Source organism: Mobula hypostoma, chromosome 3 (genome assembly GCF_963921235.1).
Source record: "Mobula hypostoma chromosome 3, sMobHyp1.1, whole genome shotgun sequence".
Classification (NCBI taxonomy): Eukaryota; Metazoa; Chordata; class Chondrichthyes; order Myliobatiformes; family Myliobatidae; genus Mobula; species Mobula hypostoma.
Genome location: NC_086099.1, coordinates 60,712,106 through 60,731,356, shown reverse-complemented (window position 1 = coordinate 60,731,356; position 19,251 = coordinate 60,712,106). Strand labels below are relative to the sequence as shown.

The 19,251-nt window shown below is 39.5% G+C and overlaps 1 protein-coding gene across 6 annotated transcripts in view; it reads right to left on the bottom strand.

The window, feature by feature from the left end:
* Nucleotides 1-19,251, bottom strand: part of lnx1 (ligand of numb-protein X 1) — a 182,071-nt gene that overhangs the window by 40,787 nt on the left and 122,033 nt on the right. For all 6 annotated transcript variants that reach the window (XM_063043136.1, XM_063043139.1, XM_063043140.1 and 3 more), the window contains 4 exons: nucleotides 15,503-15,777; nucleotides 14,429-14,575; nucleotides 10,927-11,129; nucleotides 3,409-3,768 (listed from right to left, as the gene is read on the bottom strand). In XM_063043136.1, the coding sequence (XP_062899206.1) occupies nucleotides 3,409-3,768; nucleotides 10,927-11,129; nucleotides 14,429-14,575; nucleotides 15,503-15,777 (985 nt within the window). The remainder of the gene's footprint in view (nucleotides 1-3,408; nucleotides 3,769-10,926; nucleotides 11,130-14,428; nucleotides 14,576-15,502; nucleotides 15,778-19,251) is intronic.

Genomic DNA, 19,251 nt, shown 5'->3' with positions numbered 1-19,251 from the left:
TGAGAATATGATGAATAGACCAGGTGTGCAATAACGTAGTGGGCATTAGCCACACCTAATTCGTTCCTAGTTCTGGCCACTCACCTAAAGTGTCTATACACTCAACCATAGCAAGATCTTCTTGTTTGTCTTTATTATTGCAGTGATCTAGCTGAGGCCACATCACGCTCACCTCTCAACCTTATCATAGGAGTCCATCCCAAGATGGAAATTGAGCTTGCACTTTGTGCCTAATAAGACAAAACGCCAGCTCTATTGCTAGAACTATAGAAGGTTAATAAATAAGATTTGAGGTTCTAAGTACATAAATTCAAGATTCAAGATTGTTTAATGTCATTTCAGGTACACAAGTGTAAAGGAGAATGAAATAGTTGTTAGTCCAACTCCGATGCAGCACCAAAAACTCAATAAGATAAAGAATACAATAATAAAAAACACAATAGATATAAATACTTAAGACAGCCTATATAGATAGACTAATTGCATGTCCATAATTGCAGGCATAGGAGTGTCTGTACATAAGGTGACTGACAGGAAGTGTGATAAAGTAATGGTAGCTGGTGGTGTGGTGGGGTGGGTTAGTGGGTGGTGGTGTTGATCCACTTTACTGCTTGGGAAAAGTAACTGTTTTTGAGTCTGGTGGTCCTGATGTGGATCCTAAGTAGACTCCTCCCTGATGGGAATGGGTCAAGCAGTCTGTGAGCAGGGTGGATGGGATTCCTTTCTGGCACCTTTCTGTCTATATGTCTTTGATAGCAGGTAGTCTGGTGCTGGTGATGTGCTGGGCAGTTTTAACTATTCATTGTAAAGCTGTGGTAGTAAAATGGTTGTGCTTTTGATCCAAGGTCACCATGGTGAATTGTAGCTGTCTCATTATTTATTCTCCTGAATCATCTGCAGCAGAAGTGAAATTCAAGGGTAAAAAATGGTCCTTTAAGTCAGATACCCTCAGTGATTATTTTTGTAATTCATTTTTAATGTGTACCCATGCCTGGTGAAGTCAGCATTCCATCCCTAGCTGACCTTGAGAAGATGATGATGAGTCATCTTCTTCAAGCACTTCAACCTTTTATGATGGTACTGCGACAAAAATGGTGAAAGAATAATAATATATTTCAGTAATAGGATGATGCATGTTGTGTTGACACCGTTGCAGATGGTAATGTCTAAAGTACAATACTGTGCAAAGGATAGGTTTATATATATAGGGTGCCTAAGACCTTTGCACAGTATTGTAGTAATTTTATGTATTGCTGTCCCAAGAAACCAAATTTCATGACGTACGTGAGTGATGATAAGCCTGATTCTGATTTGGGTCTTAATTGTGGACTGAGAGAGGAAATGGGGCAAAGAGAGGAGAATCTTGTTTGGGAAAAGGAGCAGGGAGAAGGAAGAAAATGGGAAGAACCAGAGAGACATTCTGTAGTGATCAATACACCAATTGTTTGAAATCAAGTGACCTTGCCTGGTGTCTCAGGGCTGGGTGTGTCCGCACCCGTGCCACCCCATTCGCCCCCCCCCGCCACGCCTGGCACTCCTTCTCTGCCACCTGTTCCACACCCATCCCACGGCGCTCCACCCTTGTCATTCCCAACTTCCTTTGCTCCCACCAGGTTTACAAACTCACTGTCCGCTCCACATTAATGAATACGGTATTGTGCAAATATCTTAGGCAGCCTAACTCTATATACGTGCCTGAGATTTCTGCTTAGTATTGTGACTGCTGCTATTTCCAGGAACGGAGGAGCTTTCAGCCTTCTGTTCAGGACAGAAACCTCCTCTGAGCAGACCGCTCCAGTGACACCCACAGAGTTTCCTGGATTTCAGGAAATCCTCAGATTTTCCTATCTATAATTTATACATTTTATTGAATGTCATAATCAATAGACCTCTTGCGTAAAGTTGTTTACTTGAAATTTTGGAAAGCCTTTGACAAGGTGCTGCATGCAAGGCTGCTCGATAAATTAGAGCCAATGTACTACAGGAAAGATGTGAGCAAGAATAGAAGATAGGCTGAACGACAAGAGGCAAAGAATGAGAATAAAGGGGACCTTTTCTGGTCGTGTTCTGCAGGGGTTGGTGTTGGGACCACTCCCTTCCACGTTATATGTCAATGATTTGGATGGTGGAATTGAGAGCTTTGTGGCCATGTTTGTGAATGATACAAAGATAGGTGGAGGGGCTGGTAGAGTTCAGGAAGCAGGGAGGCTGCAGAAGGACTCAGACAGATTAGCAGAATGAGCAAAGAAGTAGCAGATAGAATATAGTGCAGGGAAATGAAGGAAGAAAGGCATAGACTATTTTCTAACAACACACATCAAAGTTGCTGGTGAACGCAGCAGGCCAGGCAGCATCTCTAGGAAGAGGTACAGTTGACGTTTCAGGCCGAGACCCTCCGTCGACTGTACCTCTTCCTAGAGATGCTGCCTGGCCTGCTGCGTTCACCAGCAACTTTGATGTGTGTTGCTTGAATTTCCGGCATCTGCAGAATTCCTGTTGTTGACTATTTTCTAAACATGGAGAAAATTCAGAAATCAGAGTGCAAAGGGACTTGGGAGTCCACACACAGGAATCCTTAAAGGTTAACTTGCAGGTTTAGCTGCTGGTAAGGAAGGTTAGCAATGTTAGCATTCATTTTGAGAGCACCAGAATATAAAAGCAAGAATGTAATGCTGAGGCATTTTAGGCATTGGTCAGACTACGCTTGGAGAACTGTGAGCAGTTTAGGGCCTCTTATCTAAGAAAGGACAGTCTAGACAAGGTTCATAAGAAGGATCCCATGATATTATATGGCTAACATATGATAGCTCTGTGCCTATATTCTCTCATGTTTAGAAGAATGTTGGGTGATCTCATTGACACCCAACAAATATTGAAAGGCCTAGATAAAATGGATGTTTCCTACAGTGGAGGAGTCTAGGACCAGCGGACACAGCCTCAGAATAGAAGGATGTCCCTTAGAATAGCGATGAGGAGGAATTTCTTTCTCCAGAGGGTTGTGAATCTGTGGAACCACAGACAACTGTGGAAAGCAGAGGTTGATCAGTTCTTAACTAGTAAGGGTGTGAAAGCTTACAGAGAGAAAGCGGGAGAATAGATTTGAGAGGGATAATAAATCAGCCATTATAGAATGGTGGAGCAGACTTGATGATCCAAATGGCCTAACTCTACTCCTATGTCTTATAGTAATTACAGAAAGAAGAATCTAGCTTTAAGATCTTGGGATTTTGGAGTAAATAAAACATAGGTTTAATCCTGATTGTAATGAGAAGCAAATGGCAAGCAAACCACCATCCACCCAGTTCACATCTCAACCTTTCTGGTAGTAACATAACCAAATGATATCAATGACATTCCAATAGCAACTGTCAACCCAATCAATGACCTATAAAAGATTAGCGAACTGACCTGTATGAAATGTGCTGCAATTTCTGGAGATCCCCGACGAAGATCATGCCCGTTGATTGCAAGTACTCTGTCGTCTACTTGCAGTTGGCCATCTTGGGCAGCAAGACCACCTTCAAGTAAACTGAAGATAAAAACTCCAGATTCATCAGGTCTGCGGACCAATTTTATTCCTAAGGGTTGATCAGCGCTCTTGTGGAGAATAACGTGGAAGCTGTCATCTCTGCAGCAATTACTTTCAATGTTTTTTCTGCATTTATATAGTTGTTCTCGGAGCACACTCAGCAACATGGTTCGACAAGGCTGTTTCAATACTGCCAGTGCATAGTTATGAGGCACATTGCTTAAGTCAGTACCGTTTACCTGGACAAGAAAAAAAGTCAGAAATGCAGAGATCATTTGTAAGCTGACCTGTATTTTGTGTGGTAATGACATCAGAATTATTAGTATCTTAAGCAACAGGTTTGTGGCCTCTGCAAAGGTAGTTTAATGCAGAAACCGTGAAGCTGCTATGAGTGAAATAGTACATCACTAACAACTTCTACAAATACATCAAAGGAACTTACACAGAGTTCAGGTATTCAAGTTGTTCTGCTAGAAAATAAGCTGCAAATCTTGCAATCAGGCAAAATAAGTTTCTAAGTATCATGCAAATCGTAATTTTTGCTTGCAAATTATCTGTCCCAAAATACTATTTAAATGGATTGTAATTCTCTCAATTTTTTGAAGATCTTAAAAATGCAAAAAGCCTTAAAATCATTGCAACTTCTACCTTAAGCATTTATGCTTGCTTATTTATGTAGCACACTACTCAATATTTAAGAAGTTGATTAAAAATATACTTTTGCAACTTGCTATGGTGTTGTGGTAATTCTTTAATCTGATTAGTTACTTGGCCAAAGATTTTGCCATAGAGACAGCTAAATCTTTATGCGTAACTTACTTCCAAATCAACATCAGTGTCGTTGCTTCTATGCCAAAAAAGATTCAGCACCATAAAAATCTGTTAGAATAACTTAGGGCAGAAAACAAAAGATTTTCTACAGTAGTTTGTAGTAAGTTGCCAAATATGCTGTTACAGAATAACCAAATGGGCTGAGGTAACTATTGCAAGATGTCTGTGGTACACTCACAGTATATTGAAGTTCCAGGCAAGATTAGATATACAGACAAAATATCCTTACTACATTATAGATTTTAAGATCATTCATGGGTTGCTTTGATATTGGATATGTTTTATAGGAATATAAATTATAATTCTATTGCAACTACAGAACTTAAAGGCATGAAGTAGACAATTTTAAAAGTTTAGTGAAAGAATTATCTGTTCTTCAGTTTTGATAAGAATTCGGATAAATTTATGTAGGCTTTTCTTTCCCTTCTAAAGTGCAATTGCAAAAACATTCTGATCTACTTTAACAATGATCATGAGATTTTAGGTTTTCAATTGGCTTTCATTTCATTAGCATATTCTTTTAACAAAATTGCTTCAGTCCACGGAGATAGAACATTTTTACATGTAATATATTTGCTTCAAATAAACAAGAGAAATGTGAAATAACAGATGGCAAGCATAGGGTATGACATTACTATTTAGTTCAGTGCTAATATTATTTAGATAAACATGATTATTTAATTGGATCCTCATTAAGCTGGCTACATATTAAAATAAAACCACACGTTTTGGGTTCTCAATACTATTTATTAAGTGGAAATGTTTCACATTCATGTATTGGAAAAAAGATGGCTAGTTTTCATTTCAAAACAGAAATAATAAACAATATTTTAGAGTGGCATTACATGGAGAAATCTTATAGACTGGGGGAGAAGTGAAGAAGTATTCTGTGAATATATGATATCAAATAATTCCAGCTCTCCCTAAAACATAACTATGTCCCAAAACATGGCTAGAACATCAATAGATTATTTCCTCCCAACAGAGAAGACTACACAGAGCCAGCAAAGGGGTACCCAGGGGTCATCTGTGATACAACAGTAACATATACAATAACTTGACTTCAGTCCTTTGACACTAAATGCCATATTTCAAATATATAACAAATATATTAATAAATGGCATTTTTGAGCACTCTATTGTTGTGCACCACAGTTGCAAGAGCTAATCAGCATAATAGCAGCAGAAATTCAGATGCTAGTGCTTTCACTTTTCCAAGTCACCCAAAGAATTTCACAGTTTAATTTATTGTTTTTGCAGATTATTCATTATCATTCAGGTAAATGCTCCAAATCTGCAAAAAGCAAGAATCCTATATAGCAAATAAGATGAATGATAAACTAATTACTCTATTTTGGTGTCACTGGAAGTATGTAAGTAGAATAACAAAAAAGAACACAAGCAGGAATAGCATAGAACCCAGAACTATCTGGGCCTGTAGCACATCAAGATAGAAATTCATTTATATCATAAAAATAAATGGCTAACTTGAAATTCTCTGCATTTATCATTTCCAATTATATATTGTGGGAGTAGAACGATGGAAAATCACTGCATGCGTTTATGTACAAGAGATTTGCTTAGAATTTCTTACAAAAGTAGTGAAAGATACCAGGTCTATAAAGTAATGCATAATCAGCAATAGGTTTAGCTGGCACTGCTTGGGTCCAAACCTCTTCAGTCTTAGTCCATGAAAAAAATTCCAATTTTGAGTTGAGAATGGCAGGCCTTGAATATCAAGACAACATTGATATTAGGGAGCCCTGGTAAAATGGAAGTTAATGGGCTTCCAAAGAAAAACCTTGCACAAAGAAAATTGGATATGCTTGTTGGACATGAGCGTAGGTTCATGAGCATGGTATCTTAACTCAAGATTCTTCATACCACCTAGAACAAAGAAGCCCCTTGATTGGCAGTCCATATTTCTCGCTAAACATTCTTTGATTTCACCAGTGCATCCTGACTATAGGACACACCATTACAAAATGCACCAAAACTTGCAACCTCTCCCACCAAGGAGCAAATCCATGAAAACAACTTTGATTCCTCTCCAAGACACACTTGCAGTGATGTCTGGATCTGGGTTGTTGCATGTGCAACAAGCACATCCATTTTTCTTTGTGCAAGGTTTTCCTTTAGAAGCCAATTGATTTGGAAATAATGCATATTGCCTACACTTTATGATTACTAGGTTTAAATCCCTACCCAACAGCAGGGAGAAGAAGGTGGCTCAACATTATTTTTGCAAGTAATGGAGTATTCACCTGAAAGGTATTTCTCCCTGCAGCAATTTGGATACTGCTGGGGGAAGGGGGTGGTAGCAGCAGCTAGGTCAGTGACACTGAGGGAAGAGGTCCTGTGCCATGCACATAAGATGGTAGAGGAACTCAGCAAGTCAGACACCATGTGTAAGACCATAAGATATGGCTCAATTGGCCCATTGAGTCTGCTCCACCATTTCATCATGGCTGCTGTATTTTCCCTCTCAGCCCTAATCTCTTGCCTCCCCCTCATAACCATCCAAACCCTGACCGATCAAGAATCTATCAATCTCTACCTTAAATATTCATAAAGACTTGGCCTCCACAGCTGCCTGTAGCAAAGAATTCCACAGATTCGCCACTCTCTGGCAAAGGAAATTCCTCCTCTTCTCAGTTCTAAAAGGACACCTCTCTATTCCGCAGCTGTATCCTCTGGTCTTAGACTTTCCCACCATTGGAACCATCCTCTCTACCTTCGAAAGGTCACCCCTGATTCTTCTGAATTCTAGTGAATACAGGCCCAGAGCCATCGAACACTCTTCATATGACAAGCTGTTCAATCGTGGAATCATTTTCGTGAACCTCCTTAGAACCCTCTCCAGTTTCTAAGATAAGGGGCTCAAAACTACTCACAACACTCTAACTGAGGCCTCACCAGTGCTTTATAAAGTCTCAATATTACATCCTTGCTTTTATACTCTAGTACTCTTGAAATGAATGCTAACATCACATTTGTCTTCCTCATCACAGGCTCAGCATGCAAATTAACCTTTAGGGAATTCTGCACAAAGACTCCCATGTCCCTTTGCATCTCAGATTTTATATTTTCTCTCCATTTAGGAAATAGTCTATCCTTTCATTTCTTCTATCAAACTGCATGACCATACACTTCCCGACACTGTATTCCATCTGCCACTTCTTTGCCCATTCTCATAATCTGTCTAAATCCTTCTGTTGCCCCTCTACTTCCTCAAAACTTGCCCCTCCACTTGTCTTTGTAATGTCTGCAAACTTTGCAACAAAGCCATGAATTCCATCATCCAAATCATTGACGTAAAACGTACTGTAAAAAGAACCGGTCCCAACACTGACCCCTGTGGAACATCGCTAGGCACTGGCAGCCAACCAGAAAAGGCTCCCTTTTATTCCCACTCTGCCTCCTGCCAATTAGCCATGGCTTTATCTATGCTAGAATCTTTCCTATAATACCATGGGCTTGTAAGTTGTTAAGCAGCCTCAAATGTGGCGCCAAGTCGAAGGCCTTCTGGAAATCCAAGTACACAACATCAACAAATTTCCCTTGGTCTGTCCTGCTTGTTATTTCTTCAAATAATTCCAGCAGATTTGTCAGGCAAGATTTTCCCTTGAGGAAATAGGCCATGCTGACCATGGCTTATTTTATCTTGTGCCTCCAAGCTCCCTGAGACCTCATCCTTAACAATCGACTCCAACATCTTCCCAGCCACTGAGGTCAGACTAACTGGCCTATAACTTCTTTTCTTCTGCCTCCCTCACTTCTTGAAGAGTAGAGTGACATTTGCAATTTTCCAGTCTTATGAAACCATTCCAGAATCTAGTGATTCTTGAAAGATCATAACTAATGCCTCCCCAATCTCTTCAGCCACCTCTTTCAGAACCATAGGGTTTATATCATAGAAACATAGAAACATAGAAAATAGGTGCAGGAGTAGGCCATTCGGCCCTTCGAGCCTGCACCGCCATTTATTATGATCATGGCTGATCATCCAACTCAGAACCCCGCCCCAGCCTTCCCTCCATACCCCCTGACCCCTGTAGCCACAAGGGCCATATCTAACTCCCTCTTAAACATAGCCAATGAACTGGCCTCAACAGTTTCCTGTGGCAGAGAATTCCACAGATTCACCACTCTCTGTGTGAAGAAGTTTTTCCTAATCTCGGTCCTAAAAGGCTTCCCCTCTATCCTCAAACTGTGACCCCTCGTTCTGGACTTCCCCAACATCGGGAATAATCTTCCTGCATCTAGCCTGTCCAATCCCTTTAGGATCTTATACGTTTCAATCAGATCCCCCCTCAATCTTCTAAATTCCAATGAGTACAAGCCCAGTTCATCCAGTCTTTCTTCATATGAAAGTCCTGCCATCCCAGGAATCAATCTGGTGAACCTTCTTTGTACTCCTTCTATGGCAAAGATGTCTTTCCTCAGATATCATCTGGTCTACCTTCAGACCTTTCGGTTTCCCAAGAACCAATTTCCCTAGTAATTGTAACTTCACGCACTTCATGACCCCTATACCTAGAACTTCCACCATACTGCTGTGAAGACTGATGCAAAATACTTATTCAGTTCATCCTCCATTTCCTTGTCCCCCATTACTACCTCTCCAGTATTGATTTCTAGTGGTCCAATATCCACTCTCGCTTCTCTTTTATACTTTATGTATCTGAATAAATTTTGGTATCCTCTTTAATATTATTGGCTAGTTTACTTTTGTATTCCATCTTTACTTTCTTAATGACTTTTTTTAGTTGACATCTGTTGGTTTTCTAAAAGCTTCCCAATTCTCCACCTTCCCACTAATTTTTGCTCTATTATATGCCATCTCTTTGGCTTTAATGTTGGCTTTGACTTCTCTTGTTAGCCACTGTTGTGTTACCTTGCCTTTGGAATACTTCTTCCTCTTTGGGATGTATATATCCTGCGCCTTCTGAATTGCTTCCAAAAATTCTAGCTGTTGCTTCTCTGCCTTCATCCCTGCCAGTGTTCTTTTTGAATCATTTCTGGCCATCTCCTCTCTCAGGTCTCTGTAATTCCCTTTACTCCACTGTAATACTGATACATCTGATTTTAGCTTTACTCCATAAGTTTCAGGGTGAATTTGATCAAATTATGATCACTTGCTCCTAAGGATTATTTTACCTTAAGTTCTCTAATCAATTCCTGTTCATTCCCCAATTGCCGATCCCCTAGAGAGCTCAGCCATGAACTGCTCTAAAAAAACATCTCATAGGCATTCTAGAAATTCCCCCTCTTGGGATCCAGCACCAACCTGATTTTTCCATATTGTAATGCATATTGAAACTTACTGCATATTGAAATTCCCCGTGACCATTGTAGCATTGCCTTTTTGGCATGCATTTTCTATCTCCTGTTGTAATTTGTAGATCACATCCTTATTGCTCTTTGGTATACAACTCCCATCAAGGTCTTTTTACCGTTGCTATTCTTTAACTGTATCCGCATGATTCAACACCTTCCAACCCTATGTCACCTCATTCTACTGATTTGATTTCATTTTTTACCAGCAGAGCAATGCCACCCCCTCTACCTTTCTGCCTGTCTTTTCAATACAATGTGTATCCTTGGACATTAAGCTCCCATGTATGGAGGGGAATAATCAGTCAGCATTATGGGCCAGTCCCTTCAACAGGACTGGAGAGGAAATGGGCAGAGGCCAGAATGAGAAGGTGGGGGGAGGAATGGAGAATAAACTGGTGAAAGCAAGTGAGGGAGAAGGTGGATGGGTGAAGGAGGGGAGCTGATAGTTGGAAGTGGTAAAGGGTTAAATAAGGAGAAATTTAATTGGAGCTGACAGAGGGCCTTGGAAGAATGAGAAGGAAAAAGGGAACCAGAGGGAGATGATGAAAAGGGATAAGAGGGTAACCAGATGGAAATACCCCTCCTCTTACTTCATCACCCCCCCCCCGCCCCCAAACCTGGTCTCACCTATCACATGGTTAAGGGTTAATCAGATGCTAGGAGGTGGAGAATAGGGGAAAGGTCCTAAATGAGTACTTTGCATCCGTATTGACCAAGGGGAAGGGCATGGAGGATCAGTGAGATCAGTGTGGAACATGCTGATATGCTGGGGCATTTTCAGATATAAAAAAGAAGGTAATGTTGGGTTCCTTAAAGAACATTAAGGTGGCTCAGTCCAAAGGGACGATGGGATAGATTCCAGTTAATTGAGAGAGGTAAGAGATGAAATTGCTGGGGACTTGACCAAGATCTTTGTGTCCCACCTAGCCAAAGGCAATGCCTCAGAGGACTGGTGAGTGGCTAATGTTGCTCCATTATTCATGAAGAGAAGTAGGGATAATCCTGGAAATGATGGACTTGTCTCCCACCAGTGTTAAGGAAGCTTCTGGAGAGGATTCTTAGGGATAGGATTTAGGAGCATTTGGAAAACCATGGCCTAATTAGTGACAGTTAGCATGACTCTGCATGCGCAAGTTCACCCACAGTTATGCATCATACGAGACACAAACAACCTGAAAACAGAGGATACAATTCACATTTTGAAATAAAGCCACAATGTGCATTACCTCGAGAATCATGTCCCCTGGTAAAAGTCTTCCATCTTTAGCAATGGCACCCTCTCGATAAATATCTTGTATGACAATATTTTCTATTGGAGTTTCACAGCCTCCCACGATGCTGATGCCGAGGTTTACATGTGGATCAGAGCGGTCGATCTTTATAATGGTAACTTCCCCATCCGGAATGAGGTGATGAAACCTGGAAGGTGCTGGAAATTTAAAACAGACATGACTGAATGTTTGAAAATGTCGTCTGTTATCGCATTGATGATCTTATAAATTACAAACATGACTTCCAAATCCACTCGATCATATTACTTTGGCTCAGAATTTCCTGAGAAATTCTAGCAGTTCTGAATGAAAACTTTAGTAGTTCCTCAAATAATTGAATGCTCTGGACTCACTGTATCTTGGCACACGTGACAACAATAAACCAATTAACTTTATCAAGAAGCGTCCTTTGATGTTTTGCTGACTGAAAATCTGATGCCTCTGGAGTCCAGTGGCAGTGCACATATTCACTCCAGTTTCCCACTAGTTACACTGGGAAGGTTTGCCTGCTAATCCTGTTTTTAGTTCCAACAGAGAGCACAGGCTCTGCCACTGCAGTCATCTCACTGGATGAAAGAGCTGCAAGGGAGAGAAAGTCCAGATCAGGTACGCTTATTTAATTGGCTTAATCTTAATATATTCAAACATTTTAGAGTTTGCCTTAATTGAGGGAGAGGGAGAAGTGGAGAGTCCGTCATCGTGCCCGATGCCGGCCCCCTAGGCCTGAGTCGATGTAGTAGTAGGAGTAGTTAGAGTTTGGGTAATTAACTGTTTTAAAAAATAAATGTGAAAATATTTTACTAGCGGGACTAATTGTTTTAATATTTGCTGAATGTTCAAAATGTTTAAGAACTTTAACAGTCAATATAGCCACTGGACGTGGCTTAACATGGCATCTATATGTGATTTACAAAGCAAAGCCCTTGATCAGCTCAAGTCACCAATCCGCCTCAAAACAACAGGGTTAGTGCTTCCGGGAAATTGTGGGCCGTTATCTGTCAATGAAGGTTAACTGTCTTACATTGCTAGTTCATGGCTACATATTATGTTATGTAATACACTATTGTTAACTAGTATACGTAACACCAGATTACAAAAGTAAATGGTAAAATCGTGAAGCCAATAGAATTTTAGTTCAGAAACACGAGAAAATCTGCCGACGCCAGACATCCAAGCAACACACACAAAATGCTGGAGGAACTCAACAGGTCAGGCAGCATCTGTGGAAAAGAGTACACAGTCGATATTTTGGGCTGAGCCCCTTCATCAGGATTGGGTTCACTGCAGCTATGACAAGGAATTATTAAGTATTATGGTACAGAAACAGGGCTCTTGCCCCAAAAGGCCCACGCCAATATCATGCTCCAGATAAAGCTCCTATCCCCCTCTTAGTTCAAAAGACCTGGATGATTATTGAAATTTGCCTGTCATAACTTACACTGGAATGTTATTAGATTTTTATAATATCTCTGGTCAAGTCATGAACATGTGTTCATTGCTGGAACTTGCCCGGTGCTGTGTTGTAATACTGAGCTATCAGATGGAAGACTTTACCAAGCCAGGACGCTGCTATGTATCTGAGGAGAAGGGATTTAACAAATGAAAGAAATTTGCTGGAGAAATGTCAAACCTTATAACATTAGATTAGTATAATGAAAGGCTGGTAGCAAGCATGAGTTCATTGGCTAGACATTACAAAACCACCCACATGATACACAGCAGTTGCTACAAGGAAAATTAAAACATAATAAAAAGCTATGAATTTTAACTTGCACGCAGAGTTTCTTTTTGGAAAAAAAATCCTTGACAAAGCCTGCTGCCAAGCCTGTATTATGAAAGCATTAGTTTTGACTTCATTGTTTCTCCTTCTTCTAGATCCAACCTCCTTCTCTTTGGTTCAGCACTTATTGTTTTCAGTAAGGAATACCACACTCAGCAGCAGATGGATTTGGGAATACAGAAGATCACCTGCTGATAGTTGGTGGTAATCTCACTTTGGACACAGAGGGTTCAAGCTCTATAGCAGATACATGAGGACAGAAAAATAGACCAACACTTTGGTGTAAGACTGAGGATTTGCTGCACAGCCTTTCAGATATTATGTGAGACTGGGGCTGTGTGCATTCTCCAATGTACATAAATGATCACACTGCATAAGAAAGAAGAAAAAGAATGATTACATATTATTTTGTTTTCACTTTATTGTGGCTTCTGGAAGTTAATGTCACAAACTGTCAACATGCTTTCTTCCTTACAGCAGTAGCTACTCTTTAAAAGAGCTTTCAGATTTTACTCCTCCTCTGGATATCACTGCCTCCCGTCAGCCTGTATCACCACTACTTTTGTAATTCAGCCTTTCTGCTCTGCACTCCACTCCATGACATTTTGTTCTCTCCACTCTTTCTCCTTTCCCTGGAATGCAAACACTTTACTTTATCTCTAGTTTTTTTCCCAATGAAAGAATACTGGCCTGGAAAATTAACTCTGTTTCTCTCTCTGCAGGCACTGCCTGACTTGCTGAACGTCGAGAGTATCTTGTGTTTTATTTAGCTTTCAAAAGTACTAAATTGATTGCAGAGTGACAATGGTGCCCTGAGAATATAAGTGATGTGATTTGTGGAACTATTGGAAGTATTGATCATTGATCATCAAGAGTATTAAAACATAGAACAGTACAGCCCTTTGGCCCACACTGAACTAGTTAAAAAAACAAAACAAAATTACTGATTTGAGAGTCAGCAGTAGAATTACAAACCTTGCAGCCAAGCCCAAACCTTGAGGTAGGGTGTGGAAAGGAAGCATGCAGTTATAAAAATGTGAGAAGATAGATGAAAGCAGTAATAATTTAGCAAAATGGTGTTGGCAAATTAACTTCAATATATGTACACAAAAGTGATAGATATACTTTTGGAAGGAGAGGGAGAGTCTGTAATCCTCTGGAAATCCGATGTCTAAATATGAAGAAGAAGAGGTAAAACTAAAAAGAGAAATTGTGTTAAATTGGTGCAGAACTTTGGTTTAGCCCATATTCAATGCATGGTGAACATTTCCATTTATATGAGAGATTAGAACTAGGGGTCGTAAGTATAAAATGAAGACTGTTAAATTCAGAACAAAATTCAGGAGAAACTCCTTCATACAGGGAATGATTAGTGCGGAAGTTATAATCACAAGGAGGAATTAAGATGAACAGCTTTACTGCATTTAAGGGAAAGCCCGATAAACATATGACACAAATAGGATAAAAGGATATCTCAATATCAGAAGATGAAGAAGGGTTGGAAGGGTTGGAAAGCACTGGACTAGATCGGTAAAGCAGACTGGAATGTTTCCATGCAGAAGTCTTTTGTAAAACGCATCTTTGTTTTAACTACCACACCACCAAAACCGTTTGGAGTTCTCAGCTTGCTGATACTATTAAAACTGTTTTGCATGATGATTTATATGCCTTTGTTACCTTCATCTGGAAGATTAGACGTTTGCACACTTTCACCCGGATCACAGTCAACTAAATTCGTACTGCTATTCTTGCGGAGATAGCTGAAAGCACGATTCAGTTTCTTAAAGGATCTGCTTGTCACTGAAGCACGATCAAAATTTCGGTCTACAAGAAAATGAAATTTAGTAATATTAGTCATGTTTTGTGAATCTAAAAAAAGACAAATGCAAAAAGCTAACAAAGAACTATAAGAGTATATTAATTGACTTACATGCTTTTTTAATATAAATTGCAGATTTATGAAGCGTCTTAAACTTCAGACATTATATTTTGATAAACTGCTGACTGCTAAGTGAATTTTGAAATAGTGACTGTGTAATCTTGATCTTTAGCTTCTCCTCTGCTCGTGTCAGGTTCAGGCAATTCTGATAACTTGTCTAATTGTGTGAGCTCTCAACAGAACGGGGCATGTAGACAGCCCTATTATGGACCTTCCTGGTGGATGCCGAGAACAATTATGTCCCGACCAATATATTCCCTAAGATCAGCTAATTTACAAGGCATTGGTACTAAAAAAAGTATTGAGAAGGTAACTCACTACATCAGAGAATAAGGAATGTTAATGAGGATGGTGAAGGTAATAATACAGTTAAGACGAATGGGTTAATGTAACAGGAATCACAATGGCATGTTGCAGCCTCAAGCATGCTACAATATTTAATTGTTTGCTTCACAGCGTTTCTTTCTGATTACATATTCCTAAGGAATTCACCATTTGTTGTGACTCCCAGGGGATGCCACCTAATGGCCCTTCGTTTGCTTGGCTGCCAAAGGGATATTTCCATAATTCTACTCTTCAACTCCTGGCTCGTGGCCCCGATGGATTATTGCACTTCAAGCTCCCAACTAGGCAATGCTTAAATATGGTGACGATTACTCCTCCAGGCAGAGTTCCAATCTTTTACCACAGGTTTAAGAACATCCAATCTTTCCCAACTTTCCTCTTACCTATTCTGTCACTTCTATTTCCTTCCCATTCGTCCTTGGAAATTTATGCAACGTTTAAATTAGAAAGATCACAGAGAGACTTACTTTTCTTTATACTGCTCTTGTTGTGGATGTTACAATTGCTCTCCGAATGGCTGTCCTCTGAGCCTGTTTCAAATGCTGGATTCGTCAGACCTGCGTCATTTGTTGTCAAGGCCACAGCTACAGGTGCAGACGTTGATGGAGAAAACTCAGGTGCTGTCATGTCACTGCTTTCCACAGGAATCTTCGGAACTAAATCCGTATCATCTGCTGAAGAATATTCCTGCAAACACTCCTCTTGTTCTTTCAAGAGTCCACATTGGATTGCACCTTGGCACCTAAAACATAGATTTGTAAATGTAAAATATCATAAAACTTGCTGTATTTGTGAGACAAATTAAGCCAAATGGATATTTTGATCTGATGTGGATAAAAACACTGTTCTAATTTTTACTTTGCGCCAAGTCCAAATCACCTTTAATTTTTAACTTTTAACTGTTAAAAGTGGTTCCCAGTGGTCTCAACAACACCATGTACAATTGTTACAAATGTTCCCCATTTTTTAAACCCCTGTCAATTTTTTTATGGTCCCCATGTTTTTCTATCCCTCCTTTCAAAATCCTTCCATTGTCACATTCCTTCTAATCTGTTATCTCTTCCAATCCTGTACCGCACAGGAACACATAATAATAACAGCAATAGATCATCTGGCCCCTCAAGTCTGTTCCCCCATTCAATGTGCTCATTGATTATCTACTCCAGGCCTCAATTCTTCCTGTGTGTCAGATCCCCACTGCCATCAATTCCCTGAAAGATTAAAAACATATATGTTTCCATGTGAAACACTTCTAAGAGAGCATAAAACAGTACAAGACAGGAACACGCTCTTCAGCCCATAGCATCTGTGCTGACAATGATGCCAATTTAAACTGCCTGGATGTGGTCTATAGTTAAATGCCTTTTACTGATCTAGCCTCTGCCACTCTCTGGGGGAGGAAATTTCAGGGATCCACTACCTGCTGTATGGAGAGAAGGCAGGTTCAGGGTTCTGAGTTGGATGATCAGCCATGATCATACTGAATGGCGGTGCAGGCTCGAAGGGCCGAATGGCCTACTCCTGCACCTATTTTCTATGTTTCTACAAGTCGAGCGATGGAGTTTAAGAGTCGCGAGGTAATGATGCAGCTCTATAAAACTCTGGTTAGGCCACACTTGGAATGTTGTGTCCAGTCCTGGTCGCCTCACTATAGGAAGGATGTGGACGCATTGGAAAGGGTACAGAGGAGATTTACCAGGATGCTGCCTGATTTAGCGAGTATGCATTATGATCAGAGATTAAGGGAGCTAGGGCTTTACTCTTTGGAGAGAAGGAGGATGAGAGGAGACATGATAGAGGTATACAAGATATTAAGAGGAATAGATGGAGTGGACAGCCAGCACCTCTTCCCCAGGGCACCACTGCTCAATACAAGAGGACATGGCTTTAAGGTAAGGGGTGGGAAGTTCAAGGGGGATATTAGGGGAAGGTTTTTTACTCAGAGAGTGGTTGGTGCGTGGAATGCACTGCCTGAGTCAGTGGTGGAGGCAGATACACTAGTGAAATTTAAGAGACTACTAGACAAGGATATGGAGGAATTTAAGGTGAGGGGTTATATGGGAGGCAGGCTTTAAGGGTCGGCACAACATTGTGGGCCGAAGGGCCTGTACTGTGCTGTACAGTATGTTCTATGTGCTATAAAATATGTATATTTACCATAACAGTTTGAAATATGAAGTAGTGGGATAAATATCCATATCTACATTCAGTTTGATTGGTCAAGACATATGTAATTGTATGTATGCCAATGTAACTAGAAACATAAAACCAATCAATGATTGCTGAAGAAACAGTTGATATGGAATTTAAAAGAAAAACAAAATATGGGAAGAGAAACAGAGTCAATCAGAACGCTGGTGAATTTCAGGTTTCCAGTATCTGGAGTTAGTTTTTAAATTTTCATTTATGATATGAAACTTAACTTTGTTTTTCTCACCACAGAGCTGAGTTTCTCCTACACGTTCTGTTTTTATTTCAGATTTGTAGCAGCTTTAGTTAATTGTCTTTCTATAAACTATCTATTCCATTCAGACACTAGCACAAACTTTATCATTCTTAAACGGAATTCTGAATTATAAAAGTTCACAAACTAAGATGACTTCCATTATATCTAGTGTCTTGCAAACTTCCTGGTAACCTGACGAAACAAAGGTAATCAGAAGTAATGAGTCATAAGATAACATAACTAAAGATACAAAGAGCAAGAAAGATTTAAAAGAAAACACTGTAAAACAACAACTTCTGCCTCTTTGATTTTCTATTGCAAGTAGATTCTCACCACTGTTTCTAGTGCTTGCAACTGTTTTTACTTAGGTTCTGTGCTTGTTCTTCTATTTTCCTTTCACTGGCCTTTGCATGTGTTAGGAAACTTGAACATGTTCTTGCTCTATGCCTATATAAATAAAACTTAAACCATGTGTACTATTGGTTAATAAGATTATGAAAACTTCCTAGCTGCTTCTAAACTGAACTAGAATCACAGCAGTAAAGAAAATGAAAATGGCACAAAAAGGAAGAACACAACTGCAGTCACTGTATTCCAAGGTCATGTTCTTTCCTTTCAAGTACATTTCCTTTCTTGCTATGCTGTGAAGTTCACATCAGAACTTTAACCTCAGGGTGCATTCAACCATTTGAAACACAGCTATTGCACAATTTGCCTTGGAAATTAATGCGTGTGTTCTACTATTAAATACAGGGATCTTGGTATGAATGATCAAAGATGCTGTTGAAATGTTAAATGGTATATTTTGTTATGAAGAGCAATATGAATTAAATGATAAAATACACTGTACAGGAGAAACAATTTTGAAGGTTGCAGGAAAGTGTGGAGTAGACATATGCAACTCTTTTAAAGTAGCAGAACAGGCTAAGAAAGTTGTTAAAAACACAAGAAGAAAGGAGAGTGAAAGAAACAATGAAATGTTAAGTTTTCGCAAAATGCTGGTTAGATTCCAGCTAAGACATCGTCAGCAAATCCAGGCAGCACACTTTTGAAAATACATCAGTGATTTGAAGACAGTGTAAAGAAATGATCCAAGAGGTCGAAGATTTCAGTGATGTGGAGAGATTGGGAAGAAATGAATGTTCTCTCTAAGCAATTGATACTGAGGAGATTTTATAAATCATAAATAGCTCTGAAATAATAAAGACAAATTGTTTTCAGTGGTAGCCAAATGGTCAGTTATTAGAAAACACAGGTTTAGTAAAAAAAGTTACGTGGGGACAAATCTCAGAGTTGAATTCTGTGTAATAAATTTTGATAATAAATGTGCTTTGAATCTTAATCTTCAAATCTTAAAAACAGGCAACATAAAGGCAAAAAGTCAACAGCAAATTGCAATCTGGAATATTTTGCCTGCAAGGACTCTGGCATTACTTGTTATATTGGCTATAAAGAATTGTTATTTTAAGGCCATCTCAACTTTAAAGACTAGGTCATGTGATGAACTACGTGGATTAATCACCCTGTCTGACAAATACAGGTTTATAAACTTTACAATGGGCTTCTTCAGGGGTTAGAAACAGACATTTTCCAATCAATCAGATCCAATAATAATTTTAAAAAGGAAATTGTATAAATGCTTGAAAAGAAACAAAAATTCCACAGGTATATATTTAATATTAGGAGTGTGCCAGTAATTGGATCATTCTGTAATTCTATGAAAACTAAAATGTTTACAATCTCCCTAATTACCATATTTGAATTTTAGTG